The sequence below is a fragment of the Strix uralensis genome, chromosome 3, assembly GCF_047716275.1.
Source record: "Strix uralensis isolate ZFMK-TIS-50842 chromosome 3, bStrUra1, whole genome shotgun sequence".
Lineage (NCBI taxonomy): Eukaryota > Metazoa > Chordata > Aves > Strigiformes > Strigidae > Strix > Strix uralensis.
The window spans coordinates 14,099,970-14,120,698 of record NC_133974.1 but is presented as its reverse complement, the minus strand read 5'-3'; the positions used below and the strand labels follow the sequence as shown (position 1 = coordinate 14,120,698).

At 36.1% G+C, this 20,729-nt stretch overlaps 1 protein-coding gene across 4 annotated transcripts in view; it reads right to left on the bottom strand.

Annotated features, from left to right (window-relative positions):
- The window catches only part of NBAS (NBAS subunit of NRZ tethering complex), a 190,137-nt gene that overhangs the window by 159,663 nt on the left and 9,745 nt on the right, over positions 1-20,729 (bottom strand). For all 4 annotated transcript variants that reach the window (XM_074861544.1, XM_074861545.1, XM_074861542.1 and 1 more), the window contains 9 exons: positions 20,511-20,644; positions 19,619-19,752; positions 19,409-19,507; positions 10,757-10,895; positions 9,886-9,951; positions 6,344-6,472; positions 3,160-3,223; positions 1,518-1,711; positions 160-417 (listed from right to left, as the gene is read on the bottom strand). In XM_074861544.1, the coding sequence (XP_074717645.1) occupies positions 160-417; positions 1,518-1,711; positions 3,160-3,223; positions 6,344-6,472; positions 9,886-9,951; positions 10,757-10,895; positions 19,409-19,507; positions 19,619-19,752; positions 20,511-20,644 (1,217 nt within the window). The remainder of the gene's footprint in view (positions 1-159; positions 418-1,517; positions 1,712-3,159; positions 3,224-6,343; positions 6,473-9,885; positions 9,952-10,756; positions 10,896-19,408; positions 19,508-19,618; positions 19,753-20,510; positions 20,645-20,729) is intronic.

The window sequence follows — 20,729 nt, the reverse complement described above, 5'->3', positions numbered from 1 at the left end:
TTTAAACAATGATCCCTTCAATTAGGTAACACAGTACACTGTCAACTAAGGGACCCTTAGAAATATGTGCCTAAATCCTTCTGTTGATATAGCAAGAATTAAAAGTTCTTTCTAAATAAAGCTGATTAAGAGAGATATGATCTTTCCTTCTATACTTACTTTCCTCTGGTACAGTTCCTCTGGAGTCGTGGATCTCAAACTAACAAGACGGAAATTCTTTGTAATAGTACGTGGACGTTTCCGTGGAGGAGCAAATCGTTCCATTTCTGTCACAAAGTACAGGCCTTGCTTTAGGTAGCTGAAGTATCTGTCCTTAGCAGAAGTTTCATCATCTGAGTCAGAGTCATCTTCTCCCTCATCTTCATCACCAGGCCTGCTCTCCAAGCGTAATCTTTTTGGAACAAGTTTTATCTCACACTGCACAGAAAATATGAATATGAAGCATCCACTCGGTACACCTCAACTAGTTTGATGAGAATTGAGTAATGCCACTTCCACCACTTCAAATTTCAAAATCAACATCCTTCCTCCCCTTCTCCTCTAAATCTTTTATTTCTCAACTTGCTTAACATGCTTCACAAAACCTCACTGAGTCTGTCTCCTAGATCTAAGGCTCTATCCCTTACCTACTGAAGTAAGGGTGAAAGATTCTTACTAAACATCCTACACTACCCCAGACAAGGCAGAACTATGGAGACATCTTCATACACTGTTATATAGCTCAGTGCAGCATACAGCAGTGTTTTCAACTCTTAGCTATCCAATGCAAGGTTTTCTGTTCAATGCAAATGTTGCCTCAAACTACACTCTTAGGCTGTAATATGTCAGTCACTGGCTGTATCTTATTTCCAGAATAATAAACCTCCAAAAAACATACATACAAGCTTTGGTACATATTGAGATATTCTGGTAAGTATTATTTTAAACTTCTGTTTAAGATGTTTAAGACCTATAGTGTAAGCCCTAGGAAAGAATAATTTGCTAAGTTTCAAAGAAAATTCCTGGTTAACTTAATTGTGTTCTTCTCCTTCCTGGAATCCTACTAAAGATGAAAAAAAAAAATATCTTTTACATGGCTTTGTCTTAATTTAAATGTGTTCCTCATTTCTTTTAAACACACTCTGTCTCTAAGAGGCATCTGTTTCAAAATGGGAGAGGGACACTTGCAGTATTCTTCAAATGCACTTACAAAGTAGTGAAAACTGTCAACACAAACTGTTTCCTGCAGCAAGATTCCTCTCATTCAGGCTCAGCCTTCTAAGAGCTTTGCTTCTACTCTCCAGAAGTTATTTAACAATCAAGTTTTTGTTAAGACAGTTAAGTTGCAGCAAGTTCAGAATTTCCCTGCAATACCTATCTAGAGATAAGGAAACAGAATCACTTTTTCTATTAGTAATAATAACTTTTTTTTTTTAACCACACCACACACATACACACAACATCCTTAGGATTACATACACAAAGCAAACTGTTCTACTGCATTCCAAAAAGGTTATCTGCTTGTGCACATTCCTCACCTCCAGACTTAGAAATCCTCCATCATGAGCTGAAGTGACCTGAGGAGCACTCTCAAACCATTCGCATGACTTTCCCAGCAAGTTTCTTAATGTCTTGACTGATGACACAGTCAATGCACCAGAGCAGCGAGCCAGGATGACAGAATTATCTGCCCACCAATTTACATCTACCAATGGGTAATAGGATTCTTTATCTAAAAGAAATAAACAAGGAAATAAGAATGCACTATACCTAGAAAGATAACTTTAAACACCAGATAAGAACAGAAGTGACTTCAGTTACTAAGAGATTTCATCTGATGGCCTAATTTAACAACCATTTATTATTGTATATGCATCTTCGGTTCAGTAAGTTTGTATTTTAGATCAATTATATTTTACTAAATCAGTTCTGCATTAAATAAAGCTGTTGAAGAGGCAAAAAGATCACTTAATTGTGGATGTAATTATTTTTTAATGTTATTTTGAAAAAGAATTCACAGTAAACGGCTTTACTTGCACAAAATATGACAAATTTTAGATATTTGATAAAGATCTACTTCAATACTTCCCAGGCCATCCTTGACCAAGTCTCCCTGTCAACAAACATAATACTGATGAAAATCAGAAAAGGTTACACTGCTTTTGAGGACAAGCGAAAACTATGAACAAGACTCCTGAAACAGCCTACAGGATGAGGTTGTTAGGAAGATTAAACCAACAAAACAAACAAAAAAGTCACTGAAGATGGAAGCTGTGTTATTTCTAAGGCTGTCTTGGTTATGGTGACTGGATGTTAGGACAAAATGGTCACGAGAGTTAGCTCAATTTGTTCACTACAGTGTAATTTTCCATCTCTCCAAACGAAAACGATCTTTCCCCAAACAGCACTGAGAAACAGATCAGCTTATCACTTTTCTGCCACTTCAGTACTTAGTCAGCAGCCTACCCATGAAGGTCAGATGAATTAACCTGAAGACAGAATCACCAAGAAAAATAGTACAAAGAAATAGGGATCTTTTAATAATATAGATGTATACAAGCAGTAGTGAATGGATCACAGAATAGTCATCGATCTCCACTCTTGGAAGAGCCATGCAATAACCAGGTGATAAATGGCTTCACATTGTAGTCTGAATTTCGGGAAAAGAATAGAGAGACTGACATGAGGCAAATCCAGTAGGAAGAAACAAAGCTGTTTTGTTTTAGTATTTTAAACTGCTATCTTCACATTATGTTAGCTTTCAAGATTTATTAGACATTTATAGAAAGAAAAGGCAAAGGTAAGCTTCGGTTTTAGACTGTCGAGTCTAATAATATGTTACCTACGATACTATGATGTAGTGGCTGCTGAGATGTCTGCTGAATGTTCAGCATTCTACAGAGTCATAATCACATTATTAATAATAAATGAAGTCCTGTACTAACTGAAATATCGTCTTATTTATGGTTATGGCTACAAAAGTATTCCTATGAGAGGATTTTAAAAAAAACTATTGTGGCACTCATTTAGCTATGCCATGCTACAAATTCAAATCATACATACAATTTTGGCAACTATTCCAATTGAGATTTAATTAAGCCATTACAGGTCTTTGTATATTTGTGTAAATATTTTTAACTACACAATGGTATAAAATAATGACCTAACTGTACCACATACCTTTTATCTTCTTTCTTTTTTCACTAGAAAGTCTCCAGTCTGGGTTGAGCTCATCATAACCTGGCTAAAAAAAAAATAAGTGCAAGACAAAAAAAGGTTATATTCAAGTATATCTTTGTCACACAGACAATCTGTTTTTTTACTCTATTGTTGACCCACTCATTTTTCAATGAAAATGCTCCCCATAAATTCAAACTTTTCCTGAACAGAAAACATACAGCTGCTGTAATGACATTGTACTTTCCTCCAGACAGTTAAATTATTAAAAAAAAAAAAAAAAAATCATAGCAAAACAGACTTCTGGATTCTTAAAACACCATATTAGAAAACAAGAGTATTATCAGACCCGGCCTAATCAGCATTAAACAGCAATCACACCCCAAAGATTTATGAAATAAAGGCTCTCCAGCAATCAGAAGCCCAAGTGTTTGTTTTTCATGTCTAGACATGGGACTGAAAGCATATAAAAGAGGAATCTCCAAAACAGTCCTCCTGTTTGCTTTGTGTAGTGTTCCTGAGTACCAGCCTAGTACAGTGCTGTAAGTATTTACTCTGGTTATTTTTGTAACTATAAAGGCTCTTTCACGACTAGTGCAGCAAAAGAAGCAACATTATTTAATAATGCACTGCAATGTTTAGAATTAGTAAGCTGTTGCTGTGTTGGGTTTTTTTTACTTTATTTTGTAAAATCAGAATATATGAGAACTACACAAATATAGATGCCAGTAATCCTGCCCCTAACTGCAATACAATGGAAGTACAGGTAGACTATACAGCTCAGACAACCAAAGCATGTAAGGGGATTTTCAGAAAATTTTTTAGTAGAAAGAGAAGAGTCTACTACTTAAAAGTAAACATGAGGCCACTTTAAGCTAATTTAACAGATATGTTTGAGTGACAAGTTAGAATGACACACACTATGAAAATATCCATTATACCTGAACACTAGTTTCACCTATAAAAATCATTCTGATAAGTCATACTGAATATTCCTTTATATCATCCTCACTAAATTGTGAAATCCTCAAAACTGCTTCAGAATACATATTCATTATCATTAGAAACAAAGAAAAAAATATAACAATTCACTGTAAGCATGCTTGAGCAAAATTTGTGTTCTCACAAAAATCTGAAGCGTACATTAAAAATAGATATGCACACATACACACACACACCACTTTTGCCAACACTGGAGCAGAATTTTTGTTTGTTCTTAGTTTTTTTAAAAGTGCTTTACTGAACAAGCTTGGAACTACATTTCTGTGGTGGGTTGATACCAGTCAACAGCTATGCAGCACACAGTCCCCTTGCTCACTCCTGTCCGCAGCGGGACAGCATAAGAAGAGCAAAAGCATGAACAGTTGTGGGTCAAGACAAAGTTTAATAAACAAAGGAAAGCCAGGAAAAAAGAAATTAAAACAAGTTGTACAAAGGCAACCATTCATCATCTCCCACAAGTAGACAGATGCCCACCCAGTCTCCAAGCTCTGGCTACCTGCCCAAAACCTCGCCCTGCTGTTTTTATTGCTGATCATGACATTACATGGCATACAATATCCCCTCTGTCAGTTGGGGTCAGTTGTCCAGGCTGTGTCCCCTCTCAGGTTGTTGCAAACCCCAAAACTACTCATTGGGGGACAACAGTGAGAAACAGAGAAGGCCCTGAACCTGTGTAAGCACTATTAAGCAACAGCTAAAACACTGATGTGTTATCAGCAAATCCAATTTGGTCACAAATCCAAAACCCAGCACCATATAGGCTGCTGTGAACAAAATGAACTCCATCCCAGCCAGACCCAGAAGAGTTTCATAATCAGTACGGCCTGACTAGATCTGACTGCTTACCTATGAAAAACAAAACTTAAGCTACACAACACCACACCCATGTTTCCAAGTCAGTAGCTGCTCTTGCAGTCAAATGAAAAAGGTAGCAGCACACTAGTGTTGTTCAGGATGGCAACATACCATTATCTGTACAAGTATTATTGACTTAAGTGTTTCCTACAATCAAAGTTTGGCCTATCTTTTTTGTAATTTTTCTTGAAAATATTCATTTAACCTCATAGTCATCATGATACCCAGAGGAAGATGTCTTCCTTCATTTTGTCCTCTTCCTCACTATGGAAGCCTGTGCCTATATGTAATGTCAAGGAAGCATTTTGTTGTGGACCTTATAGTAACTACTGCACAATGCACAGACTGCAGAGAAATTCAATACAGCATGTGAAAAAGCTTTATTTCATTCATTTATGAATGCATAAACTTGAATTTAAAACAGTCCACAAAAATTGGAGGAAGTATTTTTGTATTGAAATTTCTAAAGGAGTCGATACATTGTGCAAAAATCTACCCTGCAAAAAGAAATTACAAAGAAACAGAAACTGCAAATATTTAATGATAATGTAACAGGGATTAATTAATCAGCATATGCACTAAAACACAACTGTTTACTCCTAACTAGCAAATCTTTCATTCTACAATAATTTTCTAATAAGAAACACACTTACGTACAATAAAACCATCTGAGATCAATACTGTGTAGGAAATATTGGTAGTTTGTGCCATACATGTCTAGTGACCAAAGATCCCATTTGACTGTTACCCTGTTTGGACTTGATGTGGGTTCACGTCTTGTAGGTTTAGAACGTAACACACAGCACTTCAAGTGAAAAGCCTTTCTATATCTATTAGTCAAGAAATTAAGTGGAGTAAACCCAGAATACTTCAGACTAGTGGGCATCATTTCAGCTGTGTCACTTTTGAAAATGCAGACACATTTTCCTCAATAAAGCATTCTCCTTAGAGAACATTCAGTTTTGCAAACAATTCCTGTAGAAAGCATGTGACTTACTAATATCAACCTGATGAACAAACTATTCTCGAGCGTTATCTGGAAGAAGGAAGGTAAATTTTGAGGGAGAAATAGATGAACACATTAGACATCCAGCAGAATTTGGTTTCAACAATTCAAATGAAGTTACCCATGTTGGCCCCCACTTACATTTTAAAATAGCATTTCAGTCTACCTCTATCAGTGTCACCCACTTGGTACCAAAATGCCTCATGAAAAATCCAGTGCAACACAACTGCTTCTTTTTCTTAATTTTTAAAGTTTAATGCTTATGGTTAAAACACAGAAAGATTAAGATTTATACTGCAAGTTTCTAAACGTTTACATCCCTACCTGATCAGTTTGGTCCCATTCTCCTTGTTGTCTGAGAGATGGAATAGACCAGATTGTCAGTTTTCCTGAGAAATGAATAGCTGCCAGAAGAGTTCCATCAGGTGAAATATTCATCTTGAAAACTCCATCCTGCCAAACATTATATCAGCAAAGTAAACAAAAAACACCAAGCAAACAACAAAAAACCCCACACACACATCAAGGAATACCCCCCCCCCAAAAAAAAAATCCCCAAAACCCCAAACTATTGTTTCTATTTTAGAAGAAAAAGAAATACAGTCTTTCATCCTGAAAATTTAACATGCTTTAAATTTAAAAAAAAAACTATACTAAAAGCCATAATAAAGATAAAATATCAATTGTGGCAGGAAGAGTAAAAACAACCTGTATAAAAAGAAGAGTACTATGATAACACTAACAAATCTTTAGGAATGTGAACTTCTGTACCACATCGTTACACAGCAAATAAAATGACAAGTGCGGCATTCCTAGGAGAACGCTGCAGACAGCAATGCAAAGCTACTGTGGCTTGTTCTCTGTTCAGAGAAAACATTCAGCAGCCTCAGTTTTCTACTGTCCTGCCTCTGAGGTTCACCCAAGGAAGAATTTTACGAAAACACAGCTCTTCATCCCTGGGAACAAACTTTCGGGCAAGCATTACTACAATTAAAAAAAAAAAAAAAAAAGGATACAAGAGATACACAGATGAAGAGATATTAGAGAAACACATTGTTCATTTCAGGACAAGTAAATCGTAATTTAAGAATCTCCTGGGTAACAATGGACTAAGCAGCAATATAGTGAACATCAGATTAAGTCCATACAGATGAAATAATTCAATATTTGTAAGTAAACTTCATCAAGGCTACAAAAATGCTCCTGGATTGTTCTCCTTCAGCTCTGGGTATCTTAAGAGGCAAAATGTACTTGTAACAAAATATTTCCTTCAGGATTCGCAAACTCCCACACAGTTACAACAAGATCTATACACTATTTCCACAAGACAAGAGCCTGCAAATATACACTCAATTTTTGAAGTCAAACTTAGTGCCACTGGCAATGCACAACAATTTCTGAAAATACAATTTCTACTTATTCTCCCTGCCCCCGACACAACTTCTGTGTTTTAAGAAAGATCATTAGGTTCTCAGAGAGACTAGTTTTCACTGAAAGACAGCATGTAGATTCCCAAAAATTATACTGTTTATAAAAATCCCATTTTTGTTAGTGCAGTTCACTTTTAAAAACTTCCTAATAAAAATTCATCCTGCAAATGTTAGAACTGTCCAAGTTTGCATCTAATCAATTTTGAAGCCAGCGCCTCTCACCCTGGAAAATACCCCAACATAAATGAAGTACAGAAATGTTACTAGACGTCCATACAATTAAGAAGTTTTAATGGAGTTTCTACAGCACATTTGTGGTAGGTATCATTTGAAGATAACAATATTATTTTAGGATATGTATCTTTGTTTGGGTTTGGGGTTTTTTTATTATTTTTATTTCTTATGATGTTTTAAGTTCTAGCTATGCCACAGAAACAATGACAATGAAGTAATATGCTCACTGTTGTACAGTGGTTTGCAGCTATTGAGAGCGCTGCTTAAATCCAAGCTTAAAATGTGTTTTTAATTGAAAAAGAAAGCATAATTAAGTGTTTTTAAAACCAATTAAGAATTATTTATATCATAAAAATTTCATAAGCGTTCTCTGATTATATTCTTAAGCAGCTAGAGTACTGCAATCTCTACTGTAGTTTGTCAAGGAATTGTACATGCCAAGTCTCTTAACAAGATCTTAAAAAAAAAAAAAAAAAAAAAAAAAAAAAGAGTTAAATGTTTACTCAGTAGTCAGTAGTTATTCTCTTGCTGCTAAATTTAGATGTTGGGTGGCCATTAACACATTCTAATTTACAGATGTTGTCTATAGAGATTAATCAATCCTTAGGCAAAGTAGGCAACGCTGCCTCAGTAAACAGCTTCTCAGTTTAAGGGAACTGCAGAACAAGATACTGAAAACCTCAGCAGGTTGGCATTTCACATTTTGTGTCATTTATGTTAGCAACACTAAGAATCAAATCCCAATATAGCTAGTTCTAATATACAAGTCTTCTAGCTGCTGTGCCTGTCACACCTTAACAGTGTCACCAATTTCCACTAAGAATATAAACTATACCTCACTTCTTTAAACCATAATATCTGAAATTGGATTAAAACATTCAAAGATTAATAACAACCTCTTTGTAAATTTAGTAGTAGCAAGTGCAATGAAGCTGAAGTTTAGCACAGCTACACTCATTACTAGCCCTCCAGTAAAAAGAAGTCTACTTCAGCCTTCCCTTTTATATTTTAAGTGAAGGAAATAAAATCTCTCCCCATTCTACCCCTGAGAGAGATTCAGAAAGATTTGTTTCCCCCTTCGAATCAAGCATGCAATTTCTTCTTTTAACCAGTCACCCAAACATCCTAAAAATCTATTAAGGTCATTTTCAAAGTCCATATAACTTCAGACCAGCCATTTTTCCTCCCAGGAGGACACAGTGAGGGCAGCAGACAGATTCTTTACTGTTCTTTCCTCATAAAGAAGAAGAAAGGAAAACAAATTTTTTTTTACAAGGAGGGAAAGGGGGATAAAAAAGCAACCAAACAAAGGCTACACACAACTCGTAGACAAGAGATAGGAGAAGATGGTGCAGTACTGCATAGGTAGCTCCTAAGGCATGTAAAAGCAAGCCACAAGCACTGTGTGCAAACCCTTAGAAATATAGGAAGCACAGACCTACACCTCAGCATGACACTGAAGATTTAACACTCATTCAGGGGAGAGTACAAGACCCATACTCAGGGTTTGATAAGAACAAGCTGACTCTAATAAGCAGTTTCATCAGATTCGCAAGCAACCTGGCAGTAGAAGTTTGACCCATAATATACCTTTCCATATCTCATAACAGGCTGTAAAAATGAAGCCTTTGTGTCTGCCCTATTTAAGCTATGAATGATTAGTTGAATCCACTCATTTTTTCTTTCCCACACTGCATGAAAGTTTTGGGCTGTAAGGTGAGGGTTTGTTTGTTTTCTACTGAAATTGTGATAGTGCAGAAGGCTGGGTTTCATTCCTCTTATTTCTCTCAGGTGTGTACTTAAGAAACATCATCACAGTCTACTCTTTTCTTGTAGAAAATATAACACGCATAACATGCTATGATCATTACACTCATTAACAAATAATTAGGTGGCTTTTTACACCTTCCTTTTTGAATAAGAGTCTACATTTGATATTGAACTCCACATCTCTAGACCTGTTCCTGTCAGTATGCTGAAAACTCAAGATTCAAACTTCAGTAGATGAACTAATTAGGTTTTTTAAAAAGGCAAATAAATAGCAAGCTACTCCATTTAATGCAAAAAGCTTATTATTTTTAAAAGTTTTATAGAAATACTAATTCTGAAGTTGCATAAATTAAAAAATACTTTCAGTCTCTCAGGCAGTCATTAATGGACAATTATGTCAGTAAAATACATTTCTGAGGTAGACCTAAATACCTGTTCTGTTCCCCGCCTGCTGTAAAATCTTAAATTCACAATCCTTAATAATCCTCTTCCCTGTGCCTGTAAGAACAGAAACACATCATACAATAAAAGACAAATCTCATACATTGTTTTATGCAACAAAAACTAAGTCATATCTGAAGTACTAAAACAACTCTGCAAGATTCTTTAAACTTCCATAAGACTGCCTACTTTAAAATAATGCAAGGAAAATAAAACATAGTTTATGTAACTTTGCCCATTTCATTAGGTATGTATCATGCCACAGAAAAGCACTACCCATTTGCAAAGAAATTAACAGCTCAATTTTAATACTAAGCAATACCTATACAAGAGTAACTACTGGAATTTATCCAAGTATACTGTAAATCGATTTCAGTACATCCACACAGCAGTTGTTCCCAAATCAGACATTTACTTCTACTAGAAACAAAAGAAAGAAAAAGAGTCAGACTTAAACTGAAACATTTATTTCAGGTGTACTGCCTTCTGTTATGAAGTAACAAAAAACCAAAACTAACTGGAATATTTTCCAACAAAGACAGGCAACATACCCCAATAAATAACTAATGAGTTTGTATATTTCCACACTACGTTTTTTTTGTTTCTTGTTGGTTTGGGTTTTTCTTAAAACCACAAGTGATAATCAAGAACTTAAAAATTCAAATCATACTACAGAAAAAAGCAGAAATAGACAGATGCTGGGGGTAGAAGAGATAACTTACTAGAAGTTCACATCATAGCTTACAAAATAGCAAAACACTGCATTAAATTCTTCTTTCAAAAAGAGATTCATATTGAACTTCCAGTTAGATAATTCTGACAGTAACAATATTCAACCACTAAATTGAGGAAACATACTTACTGTTCTAATATCATCTTCATAATTAGTGACCTGTTTATAATGAGGAGAGCCTGACAGAACTCTCCAAGCAGATATCCCACAACCAGCTGCTTTAGATACTCCATCTTCATCTGTTTCACAACCTCCTACAAGGAGAAGTCTGTAAAATATATAAAGGCATGTTATGGGTTCATATACTGCCACGTAATGGGGTTTTTAATTGCCTTAAGCCAGAACTATAGCAGTTTGCTTGCAGTAACAAAAAGACTTATGTATACTAAGACACATAACAGCCCCAATAAGCTTTGTCTGTGAATAGACACCCTGAAGTTTAAGACTTAAATATTACTTGAGTAACCCTTGTTATTTGTGGTGTTTATCCCTATCCATTCTCATCTCTAGCTTTCCAAATAAGGAGTAATTCCCAACGTTTAAAATAAAGTATGTCTGGCTACAAATTTGAGTTTCTCCCCTACCCTCAAAGAATGGTAACAATTACAGATAAAGCTTACTAAAAGTTCTGGTCATTCTGCTTAAACATTAGGTTTCCATTTATTCAGATGTGGTACAAAAGCTACTTCTCTTTTATTGAGGAACCAAATGCATTAAAGTTTTTCAATTTTGTTTTCTAAATGTGCTCTACCAACTATAAATGTGCATGCAATAATTTTGTTACACACGTTTTAAAAACTCCGAGGGAACTGTCACGATTATTGCTGATTACCACTAAAATGTATCAAAATATTTTCCCTTGAAGCCCTTTCACCTTATTAACAAGCAGTTTTATATTTAACTGATGATTACTTTGACGAAAACTTTGAGAACAGATGTCTAAGTTTGTTTGAAAGCGTCATTTTTGTGAACAACTCATCAAGAAGTGAAGTATCTGCAAAAAAGGTACATATTGGAAAAGCGAGAAGTTCAGCCTCGAGAACACTCCTTTATCAATTTTCAAAGTCCACATTACTCTTGAAATGCTCTACCACCTAGCGGCTGACACTCATATAGCTCTCAGATGTGATCTGAGTGTATTTCAAAACATTTCCTGCAAAAGTAAACTGAAAGAAAAAAAGAAGAAAAAGAAAAGAAAAAATTTCCTTCCACATTTAATCCTCTTCAAGAGGTCAGTAAAACTTATTTAACATTCCTAAGCCTCACAGTATACACAAACATACAGCAAGACAACTTATACCATGGATGTTTACATTCTGTTAAGGTTCTTAAGAGTTTTAGTTATTTTGTGGTGTAAAGAATTGCCTAAGACAGCAAAACAGCAATCATTATCACCATTTTCCTCAAAAACAGCACTAGGAGACTCTCAGTCTACCATCATAATTAACAGGAAAATGGGTAGTTTTGCATTGTTCTTATGATCAGAAAGTAAAGCAGAGCACAGCTAAGAGTAACTACTTCTCCCTTAAGGAGGCACCGTTTAACCTTAAAGTATGTGAAATTTCTGGCGGAGCATCCATGATGCAGTGGTTTCTTGCTGCAGTATAGCAAGAAGAAACCATGTTACCATTTAAGGAGCAAATGGATTCCTATCAGAGCCAAGGAAATCTACCATGAGTAGTGCAGATCATATGTCAGACTCCGTAAAACTGGTAACCTGAATAGCATGTGGGAGCAAACATACTTCTTGGGTAATTAGCACACATTTTTTGTAGTAATAACATAGGAAAAAAGCAGACATAAAATTCACCTATGTAAGGAACTGAAGGAATTAATGCCTTAAACATTCATCGACACAGAAAACCTCAAGGACAAATTGTGGGCCCTTGTGATTAGTCTGAGGAATTAATTAATCTGCCTAGGGGAGCACAGAGTGTATCGAAGGCTGCCTGGCTCTGCTCCCTTGCAGTTGTGTAGCCAAATTCCTTAGATAAGCCTTGAAGAGAGGAGATGTAGACCGAGTAAAACCGTATGTTCCGGTTAAGGCCTATACTTTAATTTACAACTATAGCCTCAAAGACGAGCTAAAAAACTGGTAAGAGAGATAAACAACTGACACCAGATGGAACTATAATTGCCCAAGAAACAAAAACTGTGGAAAAGGTCAAGGTGGTAGGGGGAGATCGTGACCACCGACTCAATTGGACAACCCCCTCAACACATGCGCAGAACCATGCTCCACCTCTTCCCCATCTCTCATGGAAGCGAGCTGTGGAATACCTGCCTCTCTTTGTCTAGTACGCTAATCAACTGGTAAGATGAACTTACAAGGCGATAGAAAACTTTGCTGTGTGTGCACCCATCACCCAAGCTTACTGGAGCTGAGACAACACTTGAACCTGGGGTGGTGATCCAGACTTCTCTGACTCTCTTCCTCTCCTTTCTGGTTTTTTTTTTTCTTTCTTATCGATTTACAAGAGACCACATTGCTTATTATCCAAGTTTAAGCCCTTTCTACCACAAGTAAAATATTTTAACTGGTCGTTTGGTGTCGTTTCACCTTGATTTAACCCGAGGGGATCACAGAACCTTTATGGTTCCCAGTCCAGGTCATGACAACCTATCATAGCTTTCTCGTAGATACTTAGCAAAGCAATTGTGTTATGAAGATTACAACAATTAGCAAAGCATGGTATTAGACAACCAGTGAGAGAACTCCAACACAGACACAGCAGCAAGGGAGGACTGTACTTCAGCATTATGTAGATTGCAGAGGAAACTTCACCATAAATGCTACTTGTTAAACAGAGAGTACGACTGTTGTTCAGTGAGCACAGCAATCCCAGTATTAAAATACCAAATAACTCTCACAGTGCATACCTCTTTTCTGAACAAGCTGGTAATATAAGACTGCATTAAGTCTTTCATGCCACAAACTTTACATCTTAAATCAACCCAAGCTGCTTTACATTTTAACAGTTTCCAATCAACACCAACTGTTTGGTTTTGATACTGGTTGTCCATTCTGGTCAATTGGTCAGACAATTCTCAAGTAAGTATTTGGACAGGAACTCGGGGAACTTACCAAGACATGACTTTAACCCAAAATACTAGGAAGAGTACTTTGTTCTGCCAGTCATACTAAGCACGGGCTCGATCTGAGGATGTCTCTGGTACCAGGACGCTTAAAGACTACAGGAGTTGGTTAAAAATAACAATAATGGGAAGGCAGACATGGAAACCATAATATTTAAGCAATTCCAAACTCAAGCAACTGAAGAAATCAGAAGCAACAAGCAGGACAACATAGCAAGTTTAATTTCATTCAACTTTGGGACATCAACAAATACTAAAAAAACTACTTGAACAGTTTGTTATTCTTTCATGAAAAAAGTGACTTTAACCAAGAAGGCTTGGAGAGAACATCATCAATCCTTCAGGAACATGGGAAACAATAACACATGGGGTACAGCTACCAGAAAACAACAGAGTTGTCAGAACTACATAAACTATTTAATATCAAATTTTCAGCTGATTACTGGGGAAAAGCACACTTGGAAACAGAAAAATTCCACAGATTAAATGTCAATCACTTAATAATCCATTAGCTTATTTCCCTTCTTCATATTTTTGATTTTCCTTCTTCCTGATGTTTCCATTCTGCAACTTTCCTCTGCCTACAAACATTCTATCGGAGAAGGCTGACACACTATCACTGATCAAAGAAGGTAAGAGCTGCCCCCAACTCATAGAAAAGCCATCTTTGACATGCTACCTGCTTTTTCGTTGGTTTTAAGGTTCCTCTGAAGTAACAAATTTTCAAATATCTTGCAGTACATACCTCTACCAAACAAATGGACCTTCATCTGAGACATAACACACCACATTAATTTCCTTGTAACAGCTCAGATAAGTATTTTGCCCTAAAACCTATCTACCTTGTTGTAAAGATGCAGCTTATGTTCCTTTTAGCTAGTCAAGAATAAACTTCTTAAGGTACTCACATCTGAGCACACGGTCTAATATAAGTGAACATGAAATCACATCTTAAAACTCTGAAACACGTTGGCAAGCTCAATCATTACACGTAAAGCGATGAATTTCCTAACTTCTTTTAGCACATAAATTTTCACATGTATCTCTTTCACAACCTGACCATGATGAAAACTTTAAAAAAAAAAAAAAATTAAATTCAAAAACAGTAAACAAGAACTTAATGAAATTGCTACAACACAGCTGTCAATTCCAGATAACCAAGGGACAGTAGGCATAATCTATCTAGTAGGCATAATTTATTTATCATCTTGTCCCTCCATAGGTACCTAAATTCTTCCATAAGCTCCAGCTTCCATTGCAACATGCCACTGATTTAAAAATTTCAACAGCAGCAGTGACTAGAACTCAATTACAATTGACCACACTGTGCCAGAGGTAACTAAGAGACAAATAGTAGCACAAAGACTAAGAGAAGAATTGTCAGTAATAGTGACAGCAGTAGCTCCAAAACTACCTGAAGGAGCTCTCAAAAATTCCATCAAGATTTTTGAAGAAATTTTGGAAAAACTGTCACATACAGTGCAACGTATTTATAATTCAGAAGTATCTTTTAGCATAAATGAAACTCAATGACAGCTAGAATGAAGATGTCATACCAGTTTAGACAAACACACAAAACACATGACCTCAAGACAAAAAGCCTTTTCCCAGCACCACAGAGAAATTCATCATGGCAGCAAGTACTTAAAATTTTAAGAAGCTTGTCAGAGAGCAAAATGCAACATCAGGGGCAGAAACTATTAAGATGAACAACACAACTGGCATCAAAGGAAAATGAAGGGTACTCCTGAGAGCCTCAGCAAAGATCTAGCCTTGTTTACCAATTACTTTTTCAGGACTACACAGGAGACAACACCAAAATAACAAGTTGACAGGTAGACTGGGAGCAGCAACAGGAGAGGTTTTTTTCTGTTTACTTTAAGTTAGTCTCAGTCTGAAGAAGAAGATACCGTGCCAAGCACTTTTTTTGTCCCAGTAATGTGAAAAACTACTTTTCCTGCCCAAATACTTGCGTTCTTAAATCATACCATATCAGCTGTAGTTTTATGCCACTCTGCATGGGTCAGAAAGCAACATTACCTTAATAGACAAAACTTTCCCTTCTAGGGAGTTAATCACAGTGTTGTGGACATCAAGATCAATGCAACATCCTTTAGTACTTAAAGTGTTAAAATCTTAAATAATTTTTATTCTTGTATATGCTTTCTACACAGACAACAGCTAGCATGCAACAGATTGTGCAGCAGTTTCCGGGCTCTATTTCTAGATCCTCTTCATCTTCTACATACTTCTGGGATCATCAGAGGATGCCTGGGAAGTCTTCGAGGAATTTCATGATGCCTACCATTGCCAGGAAGCACTAACTAGCAAGCTCTAGAAGCTTTTAACAAGGTCTGCCAGCTGTCCCTGATCAAAGGGTGCTTTGAGCTTTTGTTCTGACTCCTGATTAGTAAGGGTCAAGAACTCTTTCAGCAAGTCCTAGAAAAAGACCTATGTAAGTGCCATGTCTAGAGCCCAGCCAACGGATGCAGCAGTTTGTGCAGCTGTTTGCAGAAAATGATGGCCAGAAACTATCTCTGTGCATGTCCTCAGCAACTGTGGTGATGCACCACCAGGCTCAGCCCTCAGCACCCACTGGAGCAGATACCACAGCACATCAGAGGCCTTGACACGGACCACGCTCATAAGGGAGGATAGAGATATGCAGGGACGTGACTCCAAGCAACCTGCTTTAGTTAACCCTGCTGTGAAGGGGAATGGATTAGGTCATCTCCAGAGGCCACTCCACTCTCAAAAACATGGCTGCCCTTACAGTAGCTCAACTGTACTCTATTTCAAAGGTTTCCATAAAGTTGGGCTGAAGGTAACTGGTATAATACTGGTGTCAAGAACAGCAAGTTCAACTGAGGCATCCAAGAAAAACTTGAGACTTCTACACAATTCTTCACTCATCAATTTTCGTACAACAAGCAAATTCCAACTGAATCTAACACTCTTCATCTCCTATAGTAATCACAAATTTTAGGCTCTAATATCAAACATTTTCTGTACAATTGCCGATAACCCTAAAGACATTCAGCTGCAGATTAAGATACTCAAAATAAGCAGGTGTTGAACCTTCCATCAGAGCCTACAGAGAATTCACACTGAGGCAGACATTTAAGTTTTGTCACCTAAAGCACACCACAAATTCCATCATAGATGAAGGCTGGATCACATGACAACACTAACATTAGGTATCTAAATAAACGTATATAACAATTTTCAACAGCAGTAAAACTCATTTAGACTTTTTCCCCAAAGCTATTGTTTCAAGTTTTCCCTACAGATTCAGATACATTCCCTACTGACATATTCTTTTTGCAATTACCATACATCTAGTTGAAAGTAAGTTCTTAAGCGCTATTTTACTGCACTATAATAGGTAATGAGCAAATACATAGTAATATAGAGTACAGTAAGTCAAGGCTTACAAGCTGTGGAGATAGACTAGTCTAACTTTCACCATCTGAAACTAAATAAAATGCAAGAAAGCGCAAAGTGACAAAGTCGAACTTGTGTTAAGTCATCAAAGTTCACATTACTGAAAACGAAAACTTCAAAGTGTTCTCAATTTAAGAAAACTGCCTCCCTTCAACTCCTTCTGGGGATTTTTTGGATACTAAGACGATTTCAGCAGGAGACTCTGCTCATGAATGTAGAATTCTCTAATGTCAAATTTAGAAGTTTTCTACCAGAGTCAATTCGAAACAGAAGAGAGAGGATTTGCATACATGGAGAGCAAAACATCAGTTCTTTCTGCTTTCCATCCAATTGTGCATTCTTTCAAGAATCAATTTTTCAACTGTACTAAGCAAGTCAACTGGCTGCACAAGCAGGAGGTAGTATGATCACAGGGGACTCCACCTGACTATTTTTATTTTCATGGAATGAATAATAATATTTCCTGGTAAAAGCAAGTAATTCCTGAATGTGTATGCCACACAGATTATGCAAACCTATTACTTCAGCAGCAGATATAACCACATCTTTTCATGTAAGGAAAGGGCATTTCTCTCCCTTAAAAATATGGAATAGATAATAAAAAAAGAAAAAATGCCAACCATAAGCTTCCATAAAAAGAGAAGTTTAGTTACCAATATTCTGAATAAACTGTTCTAAGCACAAAACCAGCATTGTCTCCTACACTTTTACTTCACACTATCAAGTTGTAAAAACATTAACTTGAAATCTTATAAGAATAGTAGGAAAAACAAAGCTATTACTTCTATTCGAGGTGGGAGGAAAGAAGGAAAACAACACTTGAAATGTTTGCCTTTTTTTTCCCCCCTCTCCTTTTTTAAACTTCTATGGCAAGAAGCTACCATTAGCAGACACAAAGCAATGTTCATACTGTTTAGTTGACTATTATGTCAGCTGATTTTCTATGTATTTTTTATTTTGATAATGGGTTCATCCATTATAGAAGTTTAACAGTTCTGACATCATTTACTCAGAAATGCACCAAGAATGAAAAGCAAGCACATCCACCTTACAACTGTCAGCATAATTATTTGACTATGCTTGAATATTAACCAATATTCTCTGCAACACTCACTGTTATAATCAATCTACTTCCTTATATAAGGAGCAGAAAAGATAACTCTGGAAACAAGTGTCAATAACGATTAACCCTGGTCTGATCAACAGAAAGAATGAGTAGGTCCTGTTTGGTCAGATAGCGCTACCAAAGCTCCATAACCCACACCTACTACCTCAAAACTCCAGATTTAGTACACTGAGTATTAATCATGTGGAATTACTAGATATGAACTCAGCAGAAAGAAGAAACCATACTCAAAATTAATCTCTCAAAGTAATAAACTAGAAGAACACTACTTCTCATTAATAACCATTTCTTTCCTAAGATAGGTATGACACTGAAGAATGAGAACAAGTTTTTAAACAGTAAGTTTCTTCCAGTATTCTATAGCAAACCTAATTTTCGTTTGGAACAATACAGTGGCAAAACATACTGTGCTGACAAATTCAATCCTAGTAGATCTAATAAAAGAAAAATATCTAGAAGGAAGTTTAGTTCCTACAGCTGAAGAGAAATAGACAAATAACTTGCTGAGTTTATCTTGCTATGTAACAAGTAGATATTAAAAAAGTAGACACATTTTTAACGTAAGCACTCGGCTAACCAGGACCTACTCCAACTATATCTGGTTCAAGAGCAGACAGTCAATTAGTCCATCTTTCAAGTCTAGTATCTGTACCCAACACATTACTAATAGAGAAAATGAATCACAAGACAACTCCAAATACCAAAACCTGGCAGTTCCAGTCAGAAAACTAGGGAAAATGGATGGCCAAGTCCAGAAATCAATCCAGACGGGGGGGGAATAAATAAATCAAACTTATACATCACCTTTTATTCCTATAAAATTCAGAAACATCTTTTTAAGCTATTCCTGACATTCTAAAAAATGATGCTTATACAAGGTACTCAAACAGTAAAGAACATAACTTGATTTTCATTATTCCACTAGCAAAGTGAAATCACCAACTAGGGTTTCTTTCATAGGTACAATGATGCATGACTTTTGTTACCGATTCACTAAATACCAATATTAAAATACTTTTTCCCTCCCCCTCCTTATTCAACACACTTCAGTGTTTACTTCGCCACTTTCGTTCATAATTTCTGTATTATTGGCAGGTAGCAAACAGAACACTTACCTGTGACCAGAATGATAGATGACAGTAGTTATTCCATGGGCATAATGGCTGCTAAAGCTGAAACTATGACTTTCTTGAAAGCTTTGATTTGTTCCAACACTAAGTATAGGGAAAGAAATGCATACTTTATTTCAGATTTATTTTCTTTGAAGAGTGAAGTCCTTTGAAGTTCACTGTGCCTTCTCAAAGCAAGACAAAATTTATGCTTACCTTACAAGGTAACTTCTCAGTTCTCCACGAAAATTAACGACAAGCAGTTCAGCTGACCATTGAGCACTTGCTTTGTATTCTAGAAAGATCAATCCAGCAATAGCGTAACTCAGATCTCCTGGAAAACTTGCTGTCTTTACCCAAAAATGCAGACAGACATTGAGAGAGGAGGATTTAAAAAAAGAAAAGAAAGTGTCTTCATTACTGAAAGAACTAGGAAGTTAAATTTACTATATTGTATAAAAATGTATTAAAAAAAAGTTTCAGAGTTTGTATTAGTAACAAAATGCACTTCCTTTTATCTTGATTTTGAAGAAATCTTAATACTTTCTAGTAATATACTATGGAAATACACTTAAGCCACCTTCCCAAAAGGTTTAATATAACCTTGGAATGTGCAAAATATAAAATATACTGTGTGGGGCAAGCCAACAGTAATTATCTGTTCTCATACCACAAAAAAAAAAATCCTCATATTGCTCTATCAGCAATATTTCTTGATTTATAAGTGACTGTATATAAACTGCAGATTTGAAAGCTACTACTACAAACTAGTTATTTGCACACATACTAATTAGATGATTCTACACTTTCACAATCTGATTTACCTGCAGATCTATCACAAATCTAAGAAAAATAAAAGAAAGATACAGATTCTGACTAGATACAACAACACAATGGATATACTTTGCAAGTGCTACACATGACTTAAGTTTAAGTATAATATATCCATCATATGATAAACACTTTATGGTACATTTGTGCGTGGTATTCACACTGTAAGCCTTTATATCAAAGTGAGCCATGATTAAAAAAAGGCCAGAGTGGAAAGTATTCTTTATCCTTACAAAAAGTTCTAATATATTCATATTTAATCTAAGAGAGCACTTACCGGTGAAATGACCAAAAGCTCACTACCCATTAGATCAAACACTCTCACTGTTCCAGTGCTCTCAGCATAAGCAAGTAACGTACAATCATGACTCCATGCCACTCGCCTCCACTGAGGGTTAGGATCCTTTGGCACTATGAAAAAGGAAGAAAGTTATTTAAAAATTAAATATAAATATAACCCCTTAAACAGAACAAAAAGTCAACTGCATCAAAAAAT